The sequence below is a fragment of the Artemia franciscana genome, chromosome 6 (genome assembly GCF_032884065.1).
Source record: "Artemia franciscana chromosome 6, ASM3288406v1, whole genome shotgun sequence".
NCBI classification, from domain to species: domain Eukaryota; kingdom Metazoa; phylum Arthropoda; class Branchiopoda; order Anostraca; family Artemiidae; genus Artemia; species Artemia franciscana.
In genome coordinates this window covers 35,146,005-35,166,628 of record NC_088868.1, presented here as the reverse complement: position 1 = coordinate 35,166,628, position 20,624 = coordinate 35,146,005, and the positions used below count along the sequence as shown (strand labels likewise).

General features: G+C 32.4%; 1 protein-coding gene across 1 annotated transcript in view; it reads left to right on the top strand.

Annotated features, from left to right (window-relative positions):
• The window catches only part of LOC136028353 (microtubule-actin cross-linking factor 1-like), a gene marked incomplete in the record, with an annotated part of 451,602 nt that overhangs the window by 304,441 nt on the left and 126,537 nt on the right, over positions 1 to 20,624 (top strand). Inside the window, 6 exon segments of the mRNA XM_065706142.1 lie at positions 632 to 855; positions 5,524 to 5,839; positions 8,125 to 8,301; positions 9,989 to 10,195; positions 15,641 to 15,797; positions 17,748 to 17,861. Of these exon segments, the coding sequence (XP_065562214.1) occupies positions 632 to 855; positions 5,524 to 5,839; positions 8,125 to 8,301; positions 9,989 to 10,195; positions 15,641 to 15,797; positions 17,748 to 17,861 (1,195 nt within the window).

Below are 20,624 nucleotides of genomic sequence, written 5' to 3'. Positions count from 1 at the left end.
CATTCATACAGACTTCATTTCCATTGTCCTTTATTCTTTGAATCAAAACTAGGCTCTTTTAACCACATGCATGTTTAGATAGTGTTTTCTAATTCTAAAAAAATAAGTTAGAATACTTATTTTTTCTTCTAGTATATTCTGTCTTCATAAAAATTAATTGCAGTAACAATGTAGTTGATACGATTTTCTAAGGTTCATAGATAAAGTGTTTTGATTTTTTGGAGGCTGTATGTCAACGTCTAGAAAAAAAGGCAGATACTAAATTTAAATATAAAAGCAATTTGAAAGTGCTTTATTTCACCAATTTAACGATTTACTGATTTGATTTATTCTTTTCCTTTATGCGTAAACCCCCTAACCACAACTATGCTAGTGTAAATAATTTCATTGATTTATTATCATATTTATTTATTATTATCATATTTATTTATCATATTTATCATATTTTATTTATCATATCATTTTATTTATTTATCATATCATTTATCATTTATTTATCATTTATTTATTTATCATTTATCTATCATATCATTTATTTATCATATTATTTATCATATCATATTTATTATCATATTTATTTATTATTATTAATATTTATTATTATTTATTATTTATTTATTTATTATCATAGGCAACATCAAATCTGCTTGATATCGTTGAGGGTGACGTTACTGAGAACGAGCGAAATTCCCTAGAAAGTGCTCCTCGTGACCTTGAAAGTAAATATATGAAATTGGCCGGCGGACTACAAGAGAAATGCAAGATGCTTGAAACAGCTCTTGTTCAATCTCAAGGGGTTCAAGAAGCCTTGGACACGTTGGCTGGATGGCTAACCAACGCTGAAAACCAAATGAAGTAGGTTACTATACTGATCTTCCTTTTTTTTGTCGGTTCTTCTTCATCATGAAGTTCTCTTGTCTAGTCAAATCTTTTTTGCTCTCTTCCGAGTTTTTATCATTGTTCCTCTTTTTTTACAACTTATTTTAGTATTTGTGAAAAAAATATCCCTTTAAGTTTTTCTGTAATTCATTTCATCACTTCTAGCTTTTCTTAATGTGTTCTATGCTAATTTTTCCATTATATGTGTCTTTCTTAAAAAATTCTCTCTTTCTCTCTCTCTGACTCTCCCTTTTTTCTCTGAACCTTCCCCCCCCCCTTTCTCTCTCTCTCTGACTCCCTCCCTCCTCTCTAACTCTCCCCTTCTCTCTCTGACTCCCCCCCTCTCTCCCCTCTCTCTCTCTCTCTCTCTCTCTCTCTCTCTCTCTCTCTCCTCTCTCTCTCTCTCTCTCTCTCTCTCTCTCTCTCTCTCTCTCTCTCTCAACTCTTTTTCTTTCTCCTTATTCCTGTCTTTGTCTTATTACTGTGAATTTTTTATTATCCCATGATTTAAAATAGTCTTTGAACTTTTTAATCGCCAACAGGAGAAGCCCTTGCATCAATAAGGGGTGAGTCTCAATCACGTATAACAATACTTGTTGACATGCTGCATTTATTCAGTACTAGCTGTTGGGGTGGCGCTTCGTGCCACCCCAACACCTAGTTGGTGGGGGCGCTTGACGCAAACCCCCCCCCCAAGCCCCCCGCGCGCTTAAGTTGTTACGCGCCATATTAGTTACGCGCCATTGTAATTGTGTCCCTGTGAATATAGATAGATATTTATATGTTTTTAATTACGTAAAACTTGCGAATATACGACATTCTTCGCTGTCCCATTGTCTGTGCATATAAATAGATTGTCAGGTTTACCGACCCTTGAACATGCAACATATAATTGTCCATGGGAAAAGCAATCCGTATTCAGATCTATACCTCATTATTCTAATGATGTGTCCCTGTGTCCCGGTTGTTATTTATATTCCCTTTGTCCCGGTCGTTATTTGTGCCCCGGTGTCCAAGTCTTTAATTTCTCTTTGAGTGTCCCGGTCGTCATTTATATCCCCTGTGTCCCGATGTCCCGGTCTTCATTTGTGTCCCGTTGTCCCGATCTGTAATTTCGTCAGTCGACAAACATGACGTCAGTCGACAAACAACTTCATGACGAAATAATGCCCAATCCTCATAATGACGTCAGTCGACAAACATGACGTCAGACGACACACAAACATGACGTCAGTAGACAGACACACAGACAAACAACTTATTTCTATATATATATATATACATACTAGCTGTTGGGGTGGCGCTTCGCGCCACCCCAACACCTAGTTGGTGGGGGCGCTTCGCGCCCCCCACAAGGCCCCCCGCGCGCGTAAGTCGTTACGCGCCATAATAGTTACGCGCCATTGTAGTTGTGTCCCTATGTCCCACCTGTGAATATAGATATATATATATATATATATATATATATATATATATATATATATATATATATATATATATATATATATATATATATCCTCATAATGACGTCAGTCGACAAACATGACGTCAGACGACACACAAACATGACGTCAGTAGACAGACACACAGACAAACAACTTATTTCTATATATATATATATATATATATATATATACTAGCTGTTAGGGTGGCGCTTCGCGCCACCCCAACACCTAGTTGGTGGGGGCGCTTCGCGCCCCCCACAAGGCCCCCCGCGCGCGTAAGTCGTTACGCGCCATTGTAGTTGTGTCCCTATGTCCCACCTGTGAATATAGAGATATATATATATATATATATATATATATATATATATATATATATCTCTATATATATATATATATATATATATATATATATATATATATATATATATATATATATATATATATATATATATATATATATATATATATATATATATATATATGGTTTTAACCACGTAAAACTTGCGAATATACAACATTCTTTGCTGTCCCATTGTCTTTGCATATAAATAGATTGTCAGGTTTACCGACTCTTGAACATGCAACATATAATGGTCCATGGGAAAACAATCTGTATTCAGATCTATACCTCATGATTCTAATGATTGCCCTTGAGCATTGTTGAGGGTGATTGCTAATCGACCATTCCCTGTCCCGGTGTCCCGGTCGTCATTTATATCCCCCTGTTTCCCCCGGTGTCCCCGTTGTAGTTGTGTCCCTGTGTCCCGGTCGTCATTTATATTCCCTGTGTCCCGGTCGTCATTTGTATCCCGGTGTCCCGGTCTGTATATACATTCGTTTTTTAGTTTTGTTTTTCTCCTTTATTTTTTTCCTTTTTTTTTCTTTTTTAGTTTATTTAGATTTTTAGATTTTTTAGTTTTTTTATTAGTTTTTAGTTTTTTTTTCTTTTTAGTTTTTTTGTCCCGGTCGTCATTTATATCCCCCTGTTTCCCCCGGTGTCCCCGTTGTAGTTGTGTCCCTGTGTCCTGGTCGTCATTTATATTCCCTGTGTCCCGGTCGTCATTTGTATCACGGTGTCCCGGTCTGTATATACATTCGTTTTTTAGTTTTGTTTTTCTCCTTTATTTTTTTCCTTTTTTTTTCTTTTTTAGTTTATTTAGATTTTTAGATTTTTTAGTTTTTTTATTAGTTTTTAGTTTTTTTTCTTTTTATTTTTTTTGTAGTTTTTGCCTTCTTTTTAGTTTTGTTAGTTTTTTTTTTACTTATGTCCTGGTCGTCATTTATACTCCCTGTGTCCTGGTGCTTTGTTGATTGCTAATCGAACATTCCTTTTGTCCTGGTCGCTTTCTCTTTGAGTGTCGTCATTTATTTTTTTCTTTTTTAGTTCTTTTAGTTTTTACCTTTTTTAGTTTTTTTTAGTTTTTTATTGGTTTTTACCTTTATTTTAGCTTATTTTTCAGTTTTTTCCTTTTTTTATTTTTTTTTTTAGTTTTTTAGCTTTTTTACTTTTTTTATTAGTTTTTAGTTTTTTTTTGTAGTTTTTGCCTTTTTTTAGTTTTTCAGTTTTTTTTTTTAGTTTTTATTGGTTTTTACCTTTATTTTAGCTTATTTTTCAGTTTTTTCCTTTTTTTTAGTTTTTTTTAGTTTTTAGTTTTTTTAGTTTTTTACCTTTTTTTAGTTTTTTTAGTTTTTTTAGTTTTTTAGCTTTTTTATTTTTTTTATTAGTTTTTAGTTTTTTTTTTGTAGTTTTTGCCTTTTTTAGTTTTTTTAGTTTTTTAGCTTTTTTGTTAGTTTTTAGTTTTTTTTTGTAGTTTTTGCCTTTTTTTAGTTTTTTTAGTTTTTTAGCTTTTTTATTTTTTTTATTAGTTTTTAGTTTTTTTTGTAGTTTTTGCCTTTTTTTAGTTTTTTCAGTTTTGACGTCACCTGATCCAGTTTTTTCAGGTGACGTCACCTGATCCACGATCCACAGATCCACAGACAACTTATTTTTATATATATAGAAGATATATAGATAGATTACCTACCTACACATATGAGTGATGATGTACTTCATAATCTGATTTTTAAATCATAAACTGTCAAAACCAGAAGATATATGTAAAAATGCAGTTCAACTGTTAGGGAGGAACAGGAGATTATTTTAAAGTATTTATCTTCCATAGAGATTTTAAGAGTATCTAGCTTTTAGTTTGGGTGGTGGTATTTCACCCTTTGCGTAGTCTCGTCCGCTTCACCCAATGTGTGAGCAATAGTTGATCTTTGTTGAAAAAAATTCAAAAAAAAACTGCTGAACCGTTTTTAACCTTTTTTTTGTTCGCTCCTCTAGTAGCACATCATGATAGTGTGCTGAGGTGCAGTTGTGCTGGTTTTCATTTTGAGGGTCAATTTGTTCTTAAAAAAAAGATGATGTCCAAAGTTTATGTTTTTCTGAATTCCTTGCATGTGACAAAGAAATAGAACCGAGCTGAACTGATGTATTTACAAACTAAAATAAACTCGGCTTTCAAACTAAACTAACAAAACTTAAAGCAACTATCAATGAAAGGCAATAAAGCGCTGCAACCTAAATAAGACGGTAGTAATCCTTGCAACTTAAAGCAACAAAACTTAAAGCAACTATCAATGAAATGCAATAAAGCGCTGCAACCTAAATAAGACGGTAGCAATCCTTGCAACTTAAAGCAACAAAACTTAAAGCAACTATCAATGAAAGGCAATAAAGCGCTGCAACCTAAATAAGACACTAGCAATCCTTGCAACTTAAAGCAACAAAACTTAAAGCAGCTATCAATGAAAGGCAATAAAGCGCTGCAACTTAAATAAGACGGTAGTAATCCTTGCAACTTAAAGCAACAAAACTTAAAGCAACTATCAATGAAAGGCAATAAAGCGCTGCAACCTAAATAAGACGGTAGCAATCCTTGCAACTTAAAGCAACAAAACTTAAAGCAACTATCAATGAAAGGCAATAAAGCGCTGCAACCTAAATAAGACGGTAGCAATCCTTGCAACTTAAAGCAACAAAACTTAAAGCAACTATCCATGATCACTATCAATCGATAAACTATCAATGAAAGGCAATAAAGCGCTGCAGCCTAATAAGCAAGCTAATAAAGCGCTGCAACCTAAATAAGACGGTAGCAATCCTTTGACTCAACTGAAAAGATTCCTTTAATGACATATTTTGTCTCTATTTTAGGAATCTAACTAAACCAGCCAGTTTAAGCTCAGAAAGACTATCTGAACAGCTTCGAGAACAACGTCTCCTATCAGCTGACATATCCTCTCGCCTACCTTCTTTTGAAAGCGTGAACAGTTCAGCCTCTGAACTTATCTCAAATCCAGAAAACGCCCGAATAGCCAGAAAAATTGATACACGAATGAAAGAGCTAAATTCAAGATTTGAGAAGCTTCAAGATAAAGCAGGGAAGAGGTCGGTGTTCTTGGAAGAGGTTTCGGTTTCCCTTGAAATTTATGTAAAGGCTCAAACCAAATATGAGGAGTGGTATGCAAAGGTAAGTCCCTTTGCAGAGGTAACATATGCTAACAAAATAAAATAAAACTAAATTCAAGATTTGAGAAGCTTCAAGATAAAGCAGGGAAGAGGTTGGTGTTCTTGGAAGAGGTTTCGGTTTCCCTTGAAATTTATGTAAAGGCTCAAACCAAATATGAGGAGTGGTATGCAAAGGTAAGTCCCTTTGCAGAGGTAACATATGCTAACAAAATAAAATAAAACTAAATTCAAGATTTGAGAAGCTTCAAGATAAAGCAGGGAAGAGGTTGGTGTTCTTGGAAGAGGTTTCGGTTTCCCTTGAAATTTATGTAAAGGCTCAAACCAAATATGAGGAGTGGTATGCAAAGGTAAGTCCTTTTGCAGAGGTAACATATGCTAACAAAATACTTTAGTAATTACAACCCTGATGGTTTTGGACTAGAATAAGGTCAATGCAAAAAAATATGATCATCAGAAATTTATAAATTGCAAGTACAGAATGTATGGCTCTCGTCCAAATTGGAAGATTACAGATTCAAAACGTCTTCATCCTGTGTAAGAGTTATACTATCTTCAGTGACATTGAATTGGAAAATCTTGTAACAAAGGAATAAAAGCAATTCTGGCAACTAGTACAAGGATCTGTGAACACTTCTACAATAGATTTTTTTTTTTTTTTTTTTTTTTTTTTTTTTTTTTTTTTTTTTTTTTTTTTTTTTTTTAAATGAGCAATTAAGAGTCACTTTGAACATTTGTAGCAACCATAGCCCTTTTATTTGCTTTATTATTGCACAAATCTGCTTTATCTTACATATCTTCTGCTTATATTTCACCTGTTTTATAAGTACACTGTACAATTGAAAAAAAGTTCCTTTTAGAAAACAGTAATAAAAGATTATACAAATATGAAGAGTTAAATCACGAAGGTCTCGAATTTAGAAATACAGTGCCGGTGTTAATTTATTTTTTGCGAATTTTTCGAAAGTGAAAACAAAACTTAATCACAAAAAGGCTTTTTTTTTAATTTTGATAACATTTTTAATTTTGTTTGAGGTGTAAAAATAAACTAATGTATTATATAAACAGATAAATTACCGTTGTTTTTTTGTTTGGTTCGTTTCGTTGCGTTAATTGTTGGTTCGTCAAAACAGTAAAAAAAAAGACTGTTCAAAATAGGGTGAAACCTTTTAATCAACAGTGAAACAAATATAAAATTTTAACTGAATATTTGGGGCACATATACAGTGGCCATCATCAGCAGTAAAACTCAAAAGCAGTCATCAGCAGTTTTACTGCTGGTGATGGACACTGTATATGTGCCCGAAATGTTCAGTTAAAATTATATATTTGTTTCACTGTTGATTAAGAGATTTCATCCCTATTTTGAAGTGTTATATTTTCGTCATGGAAAGGCAGTGTGGTCTTCGAAGTTATTTACGTCAAAACAGTAATTAAAGATTATGCAAATATGAACAGTTGAACGAAAGTCTCGAATTTAGAAATCCAGTCCCGGTGTTAATTCATTTTTTGTGTATTGTTCGAAAGCTATTTTCTTCTATATATTTTTCGCTCCCGGTGTTAATTCATTTTTTTGTGAATTGTTCGAAGGCTATTTTCTTCTATATATTTTTCGCTTCTTTTTATTTTAATCACAAAAAGGTTTTTTTGTTTCGCTTATATCTTTTAATTCGGTTATTTACATTTAAAAAATAAACTAATGGATTACATAGAGAGATAAGTTGTTGTTCTTTGTTTTGCTTGATTTGTTTCGTTAATTTATGGATTCACCAAAACACTAGGAAGGAAAAGTATAAATATGAACAGATAAATCACGAAAATCTTACAATTACCCAGTCTTAGTAGTAATTTTTTCGCGAATTGTTCTAGAACGAATTTCTATTTGTTTTAAGTTTTGGTTTGGCTCTTTACTTTAATCAGAAAAAGCTTTGTTAACTATATATATATATATATATATATATATATATATATATATATATATATATATATATATATATATATACGGATTCCATAGAGAGCTAAAACATTTTTAACCAATTGAGCTAAAGCTAGCCTTGACCAGATTAATTTCGTAAAAAAAAATCGTGTCTTGGAAGATATTATCTTCTTAATTATCGTCGTAAAAAAAAATAATAAAAAAAAATCTGGTGAAGAAAAAAGAGAAAAAAATTAGATCATTGGAGTATAATCTCACGTATAAGTCACACACGTATAACATTGTCATAAGAACTTATTCGATTTGCTTTCTGTCTTTTATTAATTTTATGATTATCAATTTATATCTTGCAGATAATAGAAACTGTGGAATCGAGCAGTGACCCTGAAGTGCTTGCAACCAAGGTCAATGAAATGTCCCAGGAAAGAGATGAAAAACAAGAAGAAGTAGATGAACTTTTAAAAGCTGGTAAAACTTTAGTGGCGAAAAAAGATGTTACGGATACACAACCAATTAAAGACAAATTAAAGGTAAGGAAAGGAATTTTTAAGAGAGTCGTTAATGTAACTGCACCATGGGTGTCCACCTGGAATGTACTGCCGCTCTAAACCCATTTTCTCCGTTTTTTTTGGTGGTTTTTTTGGTGTCTTAGAAATCAGAACTAGTCAATCGACCTTATTCCCGCATTCGTTCCAAACAAAAGGCAAGTCGTTCCCGAATGAGGTGGTAAGGCAGGCGGTAAGAAGGAAACTTCTTGGGAGGACATAAATATGGAAGCTTTGAATGGATGGGTTGGACCAAGAGCTTGTGTAGCTGTGTTGAGCTCAGGAGACGTGGTGCTGCAATAAGCTGTTAGTAGTAGTAGTAGTAGATTATACGATGTATGATCCACTTGAGACCTTTATTGCTAGATTTGTTTTTAAAACAGCTAGAAAGTTTAAGTATAATGCAGAAAAGAAAGATTTCCTGTCAGATATAGTAGAATACCATTTTTTTTTTCGTTTTTTGCATATATATATATATATATATATATATATATATATATATATATATAATCTATTTCTTCGATCTGCTTTGGAACATAGCCTCTCAGAAGGAACTTTTGTTGTTGGTATTCATAGAAATGCCAATATTTGCTTTCCTTTGTCGCAAAAAAAAAATGAAAATTTGCAAAAAATTTACATCTAGTTGTGAGTGGCGTAAAAAAGAATATGTAAAAAAAAAGAGAGATCATTTCAAGATTATTTTGGGGGAAAAACTGTGTTTCTTTGTAAATATTTTTCATTTTCAAGGAGGGGGGGGGGGCGCTTCGAATAAGTTAAGTCCGTTCCACCTTCTCTCCTTTGTGTGTAAGTATGATTTGAGTTAGAGCCTCTGTCAAGTTTACATAGACTTGACATAAAATTATATGAAACGTATCAAAATATACAAATACTTTTTTTAATAGGTAAATAAAACTAGTATTTGAAAATTCTAAATTAGCTTATCGGGGCAGTTTATGTGATTCAACATGGTATTCGAATTATTGTATGTATCATAATAAAATCCTTTTTCTAGCAGTTTTGAAATTGATGCGAATTAGTAAATAAGTAAGGCTTTTCATTTCAAGTAAAATGTATGCTTCTGATTTTAACACGTAAGACTCTTTTTCTTTTTTTCGTGACCAATATTGCATAGCAGTATGTGATATTTTATTATTAATGTATTCTGAATATAATTAAGTTAAAGTCATTATAAAATAGCCATTACATTTATATAAAATAAAGCTATTATTCTAGTACCCTCTAAATAGATATGGGCTGTTAATTAAGGATTGTTGTTTTAATTAAGCTATATGCTGCCGTTTTTAGAATTTACAATCATTTTCTTTCTTGGTGACGAATATTGCATAACAGTAAGTATTATTTTGTTATTATTCGAAATAAAATACCATAATTATGAAATAGTAATTAAATCTAAATAAAATAGAGCTATTAATCTAGTAATTTTGAATTAGACGGGACATAGTAAGTAAGGATTGTCGTTTTAAGCAAGCTATCTGCTGCTGATTTTCGCATAAATTTGTATTTGTATTTATTTATGTTTATTTATTATTTATTATGTTTATTGAAATACAATTTGTATTTATTACATAAATTTGTATTTATTTATCTATCTTTTTGATGAACTATATTGCATAACTGTATCTGATATTTGACGGAAAGTCTATTTTCACAGACCATTGACGCCCAATGGAAGGATTTGACTGACCTCATTGATGAGAATAAGAGAGATGGTAAGGCTCGCTCAGAGCAGCTTTTAGCCTATGAGCGTTTGAAAACACAAGTCTGTGAGTGGCTTACCATCATTGAAACAAAGGTTGAGAAGCTGGGACCTGTTGCCCTCGATGCAGATACCGTGCGTAAACAGATAGAGGAGATCAAGGTATTTTGCTAATTAGTTGTACTTTGTTAATTAGTACTTTGCTAATTAGTTGTCTAAACTCTGACGTCGATTGTAAGATTGTTTTGGTTTTTTCAGTCATTTTGATCAAGTCCACTGTTTTGTTCCTTTTTTAAGTGTTATTATCATACCACTCGAGTGAGTGCTTTACAGGTTTCAAGAGATTTGTTGTTTACACTAAGAAAACATGAGATTAAAAAGAAGTGAATATTTTGCACTTCGAAGTTGCGCTTCAAACAAGAACTAAACGGATTAGCGCCGCTAACGGCGCAGCAAAACCCAGAATATCCAAAGCTTGTTTTATGTACCAAAGAAATCAAAATCAATTTTTTATGCACTGGAATCATCATTTTAGATCTATGCATTAAATCACGTTTTTCAAAAGAAAGTTCTTATGATTGCTTTAATATTATGAAGCTTTTATGGCCGTATCGTATTTTTGTTAGTATTGCTATGTTGAGTTGTGAAAATTTGTGAGCAAAACTTAGCAACGCTTAAGTTGAATTAGTTATTAATTAATTAATTAGTCATTTAATGAATTCAATTAATTAGCCATTAAGTTAATTAATTAGTTAAATTTAGCAACGCTTTTCGTTCATAAAAACTTAAGCACCAACAGTCTTAAACTTAAACATTGACCTAAACAACTTAAAAAATTTAAACATTAAACAGAAAATTATACATTCAAAAAACATCTACACTAGGTATATATATATATATATATATATATATATATATATATATATATATATATATATATATATATATATATATATATATATAGTCTCACGTGTCGTAAGGAGGTAAGGAATTAATCTTTTACGGTTTTTGAATTGTTATAAAACAATCGTTAAATATCCAATCGTCATTTGTAACAATTGCAAATTTTCGTTTTTTGGGCCTTCCTACTGGCATTATATAACTGGTTACGTTCAAACCTGTAAGTTTAATCACGTAGCTAGTCGATTTTATCTATTCACAAGAGCTAAGAGCTCATATGGCACTTTTGACGAGGTCGGAAGAGCCAAGAGCTCATATGGTATGAGCTCTGGCAAAATTCTAAGAATCAATAGATTGCTTTAAAAGGAAAATCAGAAGCTTAGTGCCGGTCGGGATTTAAAATAAGAGCTCTGAGTCACGAGCTCCTTCTAAATATCAAAATTCATTAAGATCCGATCACCCACTCGTAAGTTAAAAATACCTCAATTTTTCTAATTTTTCCTCTCACTTCAATCCCTCAGACGGTCGAATCGGGGAAAACGACTTTATCAAGTCAATTTGTGCAGCTCCCTGACACGCCTATCAATTTTCATCGTCCTAGCACGACCAGAAGCACCAAACTCGCCAAAGCACCAAACTCGCCAAAGCACTGAAACCTACCCCCTAACTCCCCCAAAGAGAGCGGATCCAGTCCGGTTACGTCAATTACGTATCTACGAAATTTATAAGCTTTTTCCGAGATTTCCAGTTTCCCCCTCCAACTCCCTCCATTGTCAACAGATATGGTCGGGATTTGAAATAAGAGCTCTGAGATATAAGTTCCTTCTAAATATCGAATTTCATTAAGACCCGGTCACCCGTTCTTAAGTTAAAATACCTCGATTTTTCTAATTTTTCCAAATTACCCCCCCCCCCCAACTCCACAAAAGAGAGCGGATCCAGTCTGGTTATTTCTATCACATATCTTAGACTTGTGCTTATTCGTCCCACCAAGTTTCATCCTGATCTCTCCGCTTTAAGCGTTTTCCACGATTTCCGGTCCCCCTCCCAATGACACTGGATCCGGTAGGAATTTAAAATAAGAGCTCTGAGACACGATATCGTTCCAAATATTAAATTTCATTAAGATCCGATCGCTCCTTCGTAAGTTAAAAATACCTCATTTTTCTAATTTTTTAGAATTAACCCCCCCCCCCCCCCAACTCCCCCATAGAGATCGGATCCGTTCCGGTTATGTCAATCACGTATCTAGGACTTGTGATTATTTTTCCCACCAAGTTTTATCCCTCCACTCTAAACGTTTTCCAAGATTTTAGGTTCCCCCTCCCCCCAACTCCCCGCAATGTTACCGGATCCGGTTGGGACTTAGAATAAGAGCTCTGAGACACGGTATCCTTCCAAACATCACATTTCATTAAGATCCGATCACCCGTTCGTAAGTTAAAAATACCTCATTTTTTCCAATTTTTCCAATTTAACCGTCCCCCCACTCCTCTCCCAGATGGTCGAATCGGGGAAACGACAATTTCTAATTTAACCTGGTCTGGTTCCTGATACGCCTGACAAATTTCATCGTCCTATCTTACCTGGAAGTGCCTAAAGTAGCAAAACCATGACAGACAAACCGACAGAATTTTGAGATCGCTATATCTCACTTGGTAGATACCAAGTGCCATAAAAAAACAAAATAATTTTAAAATTTTAGGCCTTTTTCTTGGTTGAATTGAAACATTCAAAGTATTGCTAAGGCGCCGTAAATATCTTTGCAGTTTACGTAATAACTTTGGCGGTTCTGAATTGAAATTAAAAAAAAAAAAAATTTAATGTCTTCAAAAGACATTGCTTATACTTATAAGAAAATAAATTCGGTAATGATATTTTTCTAACAACGACTTCTACAAATCTTCAAACTTTTTTAAGGTTATCCAATTGTTGTAATCCCTTGTTAAAACATATACAAATATTTTGCCAATTAGCAGTTTTTTGCTTTTCACGCAATTTAATATCTTTTAATACCGAGCCTATTCAAAGATATTTGATTATTACCGCAGGTCTGATTTCTAACAACGATTTCTACTAAGCTTCAAACTTTTTGTTTTCTTGTTTATGGTTTTTGAATTGTTTTAATCCCTTGTCAAAATATATGCAAATATTTTTGCAATTACCAGTTATTTGCTCTTCAAGCAATTTAATAATAAACTTCCTCCATACATGGAAATCTTCAATTTTTCTAAATCAGTGCGACAGGTGTGACAACGTCATTGCAATACTGATGTATATAAAAATGACGTCACTCACATAATGTTTTTTTTTTTTCTAAAATAAAGGCTCTTAACGAATTTTCTCGAACTTTTGACCTATCTAGATCGCTTTTTTTAGGCCAAAATATCCCAGGAAACCAATTTTTCTAAAAAAAAATATTGAACCTTTTTATAGAAAAAATATGTACATACATACATTATACCAAAAAATTATCTAATTGGTTTAATTTCGTCCTTCCTTGCGACACGAAGGATTGAACCTGACAACCTTTGCTCAGAAGGTGCAGCTTTGTCCACTACGCCATCGCAAGGTAATATATATATATATATATATATATATATATATATATATATATATATATATATATATATATATATATATATATATATATACATTGTTAAAGTTTGAATTTTTACGGTTGAAAAGCGATACAAAATATATCTAATAGATTTAGATTTTTCATTTTTAATATATAACATGAAAAAACTAATAAAATGTTTTTTTTACCTAAAACTTAAAAGTTTTCAAAAAACGGAAAAAAACAATATAAAAGAGAATTATTAGGAAATCGTGGTTTTCAGGTATGAATAGATCTAAAACCAGTCCCAGAGGGGGGGAGTTCAGAAAATAAATTGTTTAAAGGGGGAGTATAATGCTTTAGATTATTACATAGCCGTTATTTGTACGGATTTCGTAAATACCCAAAATATTCAGAATCTTGGACACAAAACTGTGTGTGATTCGGCTATCAAACGACATTATATCGATTTGGCTCTCAAAATAAACGATTTGGCCATCAATCGACACGGCAAGAGTCATAGTAACATATCCTCCGTGTAAAATATAACATTACGTATTAACAAACGCCGGAACTTAAAAGGCTTACCTTAAGGAACTTAAAAGTCGTTTTTTAAGGCTTTTTTTCTCCATCCACCTGCTAACTAGTTTTGAAATTCTTGTAATTTTTGACTCAGTGGTCACTGATCAGCAATCAACAGCTAGCAAACGAACATGAGATTTAAATGAGAGCTGGCTGTTAAATGATTTACTCCCGTACGTAGTCAGGTAGTTTTCGGTAGTAACACGGACCAAATTAAGAAAAAAAAATGTCAAAAAATAAGCAAAAAACACGTGGTACCAAAAGAGTTTTAAAATTATTTTGTTTTTTAATAGATAAAACCGGCTTGCCACGTGGTTAAGGTTACAGGTTTGAACGCATCCAGTTATATAATGCCAGTAGGAAGGCCCAAAAAACGAAAATTTGCAATTGTTACAAATGACGATTCGATATTTTAACGATGGTTTACAACAATTCTAAAACCTTAAAAAAGAAAACCAAAAGTTTTTATCTTAGTAGAAATCATTGTTAGAAATTGGACCTGCTTTAATAATCAAATATCTTCTAAAAGACAACAAATTGTCTGCGGTTAGAAGGCAAGCGACAATGAGAATCTATATTATACTCTTCTTTGAAAAGAAATAGTATGAAAAGAGATAACTTTGTATATATTTTAACAAGGGATTTCAACAATTCAAAAACATTAAAAATGAAAACCAAAATTTCCAAGCTTAGTAGACATTGTTGTTAGAAATCGGATTTGCTTTAATAATCAAATATATTTGAAAAGAATCTGTATTAAAAGACTGCAAATTGTCTGCGGTTAGAAGACAAGCGACATTGAGAATCTATTTATAGAAGCCTGCCGCGGGCCAAGTGCTGGGGCCCGGCTGCTGGTAATTGCAAAAATAATTGGATATATTTTAACAAGGGATAACAACAATTCAAAAACCTCAAAAAAGAAAACCAAAAGTATGAAAGTCCAGTGTCCTGTGGTGGCGCAGTGGATTTGACCTTAGCTTGGTAATACGGGACCCAGAGATCGAATCACGCTGCAGGAACGCACTGCAGGGCCGACGCAGGGACCATAGTAGTCAAGAAGCGTCGTTAATTCTTAAATAATAATAATAAAGTATGAAGCTTAGTTAATAACGTTGTTAGAAATCGGGCTTGCTTTAATAATCAAATATTTTTGAAAAGACTTTAATATGAAAAGACAGCAAACTATCTTCGATTAGAAAACAAGCGACATTGATAATCCATATACAGAAACCTGCCACGTGCCGAGTGCCAGTACTATATATATATATATATATATATATATATATATATATATATATATATATATATATATATATATATATATATATATATATATATATATATATATATATATATATATATATATATATATATATATATATATATATATATATATATATATATATATATATATATATATAGGGGGCCTTTATCATTAAAATAACTCCAAATTGTATAAATTAATTGTTGTTTATTATTTATTTATTTCATAAAAACGATCGACCATTAAACCTAGACTTCTTCTTTCCCTCATTTATTAAAACTGAAAAAAGTTTCTTTTTTAGCCAATCATTAAAGAGCATCGCGACAGTGGACCTCTAGTGGACAAACTAATGGAAGCTGGCAATGCTTATGATGCCATGGTCCGGGCTGAAAGAAGTGATGCCCTTCGCCGTCGGTCAAGTGTCACTCCGCTTAAGAGATCCTCCTTAACTGGAAGCTGTAAGTAAACTAATTGCTTACTAATTATAAGGTATTCATACGTCAAATTTTAAAAGGTCTAAAGGTTGTATCTGACTATTTCAAACTTATTAGGTAAAAGTCAAAAACCAGTTTTTAGGCTGATTTAAAAGACTGCTTCCATACTATGCAGTTTATTAGCTCTTATGACCAAGAAAATACTAGGTAAATTTTTGTTCTTCAATAAGAGTTTAAGTGTCCACAGTTGACCAGAATAAACATAAATAAAAAAAAAACGAATATTCGATTGTATTTGTCGGTTGGGTCATGTCAGGTCTAAACATAACATCGATATCTTTGCTCCATTGACCGCAATTCTTTAGTAAAATAAAGTGTCAGCAAAACTGAAATTTTGGTTCAGCTTAATGTGTTTCAATTTAAGACTTAAGAGTTTCAGTTCTTAACGCATTGTTGTTAACAAATTTCAAACACTTACCATGTTTTGCCTGTCAATTCATGTGTTGTCTGTCCATGTATTGGTTGTTGTAAATGTTTGTCAATACTTGTATGCTAACAAATAAGGTCCTTACAAATTCAAGATCGGGGTTGAAGTGGTTTAAGAATGAGTATGGCTCTGACGCAGTGTCTTACCTGTAGTAAATGATTAAATGTAGTGACAAGAGTAATATGTTGAAAAATCGGGTCGTTGCAAGTTTGAAACTTCAGTTTATTCGAATTTTTTAAGTTTAATTTTGTAATTTTTTGTAAGTTTGGTAATTTTTAAGGATGAGTACGACACTGACGGGTGTGCTATAAATGGCTGTCTTTTTGTTTGCATCCTCAATTTCTATTCTGTTATTTTATATAATTAGATTGACCAGAAAACCTTTCACGCTCAGCAAGTTTTTCACACTAGGCTAATGGGAAAATCCATAAAACCATTAAAATTATCGTCATAGCCATCACAACCATCATAAGCGAATTAAGCAAAAAAAAGTGAAGATGAGGATTCAAGCTTGGTCGAGCGTGAATGCCTTTCCAGGAAAAGTTTAGTAATTTGTTTTGAAAATTTATTAACTGCCCATCCCGATTTTTTGTTGCTGTTATATTAAATTTTTCTTAATTCAACTAAAGATTATGCAGTGTAAAATTGTAGAGCTCAAGTAAGACCTTAAGGTAACGCTTGTACGAAAGGTCCTGCTGTGTAGTGTGAAGGGACCATATGACGTTTGTCTTCTTGCGCCATTGTTTGTCACGATAGTAACACAGACGCATAGGCACACAGTTCGCTCTGAGTGCTCGAAGGAGGAAACGCCTTGGGATACTTATGTGAAGTAGCATCAGTTTCAAGATGCACTAACAATGCACCTTGGGAAGATTATGTGAAGTAGCATCAGCTTGAAGATGCACTGACAATGTACCTGACGAAGATTATGTGAAGTAGAATGAGATTGATGATACACTGAAACAACCTTCTAGAAATTAAGGTAAATTTGCTATTTTCTGCCGCAGTATACTTCACACAGCTCGAGGTCATGGTAAAAAAAAAGAAAAAAAAAGGATAGCCAAGCGGAGAAAACTTACAATTCGTACCAGATGTTTCTGCAAGATTAATTAGATAAGAGAGAGGCTCCATCTGATGCTGGGCATAAAAAGGGCATAAAAAGCATCGTTAAGTTGTCCCAACATTATGGAATTACTTCGTCTTTCTTAAGTCCCTCTTTCCTGGAAGATCGACTGAAGAATAGTCACTGAGAAGATCTTCAATTTATTTTTTAAGTTAGTTTATTATCTGATGCCCTATCTTGAACAGTGTAACTGACTTCGACCCTTTTTTTTTACTTTTCACTTAATTTTTTTTTTTTTACTTTGCTGTTTTTTGGCTTTCTGTTTTCTAACTTTATAATCGCGGTTCTTACTGTTTTCTGACTGACTTGACAATGGGCAATCGTGATAACTTCTACTTAATTTATTTTGTATTATTTCCTTTAGTGCGTCGTCAGTCACAAGACTTGAGGAGTCCTAAACTAGGTCAGTCGTTTTTTAATGGCGGATCTAATGCTAGGCGAACATCAGATCTTTACAATACGGCTACTATGCAGGAAGGTAGGATGTATATTCAGGATGGGAAAAGTTTCAATTTTTTCTACTAATCCAATCGCTAACATATTCGAAGTACCAAGGACAGTGCAAATCAAATCTGAATGTTTAATTGGTTAAGTTGAAATTTAAATAAGAAATATGAAACTTGTATATATATGAAAAATAGGAAAAAATCGGTAATTGAATTTTTGCAAAAAAAAAAACGTTCGTATTCAGTTTTTCTAGTAGCGGTTGCCAAAGTAAAATAATCATTTGTGAAAAATGAGCTAAAACCGTAGAGCACCTAATAGTTTAAAATAATGTAGCTTTTCCTTGAAGGAAGGGTGAAAAGCGTTTTCATATTTAAGGAATTAACTTGTGCTTTTAATCAATGTGGCAACGCTGACAGAAATGTGGATTCTGCTTTATAACTTTTATGATTTTGAAACAACCATAAGAAATCTTAAAAACTGCTGTTTTGAGGTTCGGATATACCTAAGACTGGTCAGATAAAAATGTGTTTTCTTTTGAATGTCCTTGGTGCTTCAATTTTAACCAAAACTCAATTTAGATGAAACAGATTTTCTTGCCATTCTGATCCTCAGCTTATTTCTTCCCTTTTATATCGTCGCTATCAGTTTGAAGAATATTAATAATTTGATCTATGTATATAAAGAGTCAATCTAAGAAATCCAATTAATTCGCAAATAATTATGCAACTAATTGGTTTGTATCATTTCAAATTCATAGGGATGGTCTCTGAAATTAAGCTTTAATACCCAAAAACTATAGAAACTTTTGTTATTAAACGCTGAATATATTTTTTTTTTTTTTACTTCAATTCGGAAATGTACTTAACAATATTTTACATACTTAAGAACATCAATTGACACCAACAATTTGTGGGCGTCATTTCAATTCAATGATTTGTGAGTAAAATTACAACGATAAATAAGCCTTTTAAATATCAGATTAAATCTAACTTACCTGCTGATTAATTACATAAATTACTGATCGTTTAATTAATTAATCATTACTAATTAAATTTTTTATAATTTATTATAATTAAATTCTAATTTATTAATTATAATACTTAATTAATTACTGAGTAATTATATTTATTGTAGCTGTTGTTTACTTCTTGGACTTACTCAAGTCGGCCTCTGAGAGGTTTGTATTAAATTCAAATAGGGTAAAAGAGTTTTTGAAGGGATGAAGTTCATGCTCATATATATTCTCGGCTTATTTTTTTTTCTTCTTCTTTCTGACGGCGATGATAAAAACGAAAAGTTTAGACTGACATAGCACGCAAATATCTATTTATTAAATATTCTTGTGCCAAAGGGTGGTTATTTTATTTCAGTGTGATTAACACGGTATCTGTGGCTTTTGACTTACCTTATAACAAATTTTAAACGTAAATTGCTCATTGATAGTGTGACCAATTAAAATGTTGCTTAGGAGTAAACACAAAGAGAAAGAGACAGAATACTTTCAAGTACTCATGGTTAATAGTGAGTTTTAATTTCATTGTTTGATTTCAAATGTGGTGTATTTTCAAGAGCCGATAATCTTATTGTTATTTCTGGAGAAAAAATACTCCCCTCCCCCCCAAAAAATAACTGATTGGCCAAAATTAAAAACCTGATCGGCCCTCTGTGTAAAAGCTAGCAAAATAATGTAAAGTTTTTAAGTCGGAAGACTTTTTACAATGAAAAAAAGAGAAATAAACAAAAAATTTATGTATAAAATTTGTTACTTTACTTCCTGTGTCCTTCTTTTCTCTGTTTGTCAATGGGTTCAGCAAGAAGCAGTGGCGTCAATTCATGGAAATTAGAGGAGGGGCAAAATTTATTTTCAAAATATAGGAGGAAGGCGCTTTTTTTGTTTGTGTTTTTGAATTATCATACCAAAAAAAAATCAATGAAATGGCCGAAAAAGGGTATTTTTCAAAATCTAGAGGCGGGGCAGAAAGTCTTAGTGGCCAATCAATAAGTGAATTCTCTGTCTCTGTCTGGTTAACATGAAATAAAGTCAATCTCTCTTTTATTGATTTTATTATGTTACTTTTGTCAGAACTAATTTTTTCCTGTAAGAGCTATTCAATATCCTTATAATAATGTAACATTTGAATTTTTTAATCTCTTAACTATGTTTAGATGCATTCTAAACTGTGAAAGTTCTGGGAAATATTGTTTGCTATCTTAATACTTATTGATTTTTAATTAGCAATATGTAAGATTAGTTTAGCTTCTATAGCAAACACCTGGGCAGGTAATATAATGTTTAAAGTAATGTTAAAGTAATGTTTAAAGTAAAAGGACAGTGTAAATGGAAGCTGATTGTTTAATTTGGTTCAGAGGAAACTTTCACAACTGTGTGCATCTTAAAAAATGAGAAAAAATCGGGGATTCAGTTTTTAATGAAAAATACCTTTATATGCAATTATGACTCTTTGGTAATAGAGACCGCCAAATTTGAAAAAAAAAGAAATATGGGTAGAGAAATATCAGCTAAAAATGAACTAAAAATCACACGGTTCCAAACAGTTTAAGAAAGTACTGCTTTCCTTTAAAAGCTATCTTTGAAAGTCATCATTTTGTTAGTGTTTGGCGGAAAGCGTTGTCAAATTAGCTAATTTGTTTTGCTTATCTCTTTTCATCGTTCAGCGTGGCAACACTGACGAAAATATGGTACTGGTGTAAAACTTAATAATTTTGGCAAAACCAAAAGATAGATTTTAAAGTAATTCGCGTCGCTCAAGTATAGATCTAGGATGGGTCCAAC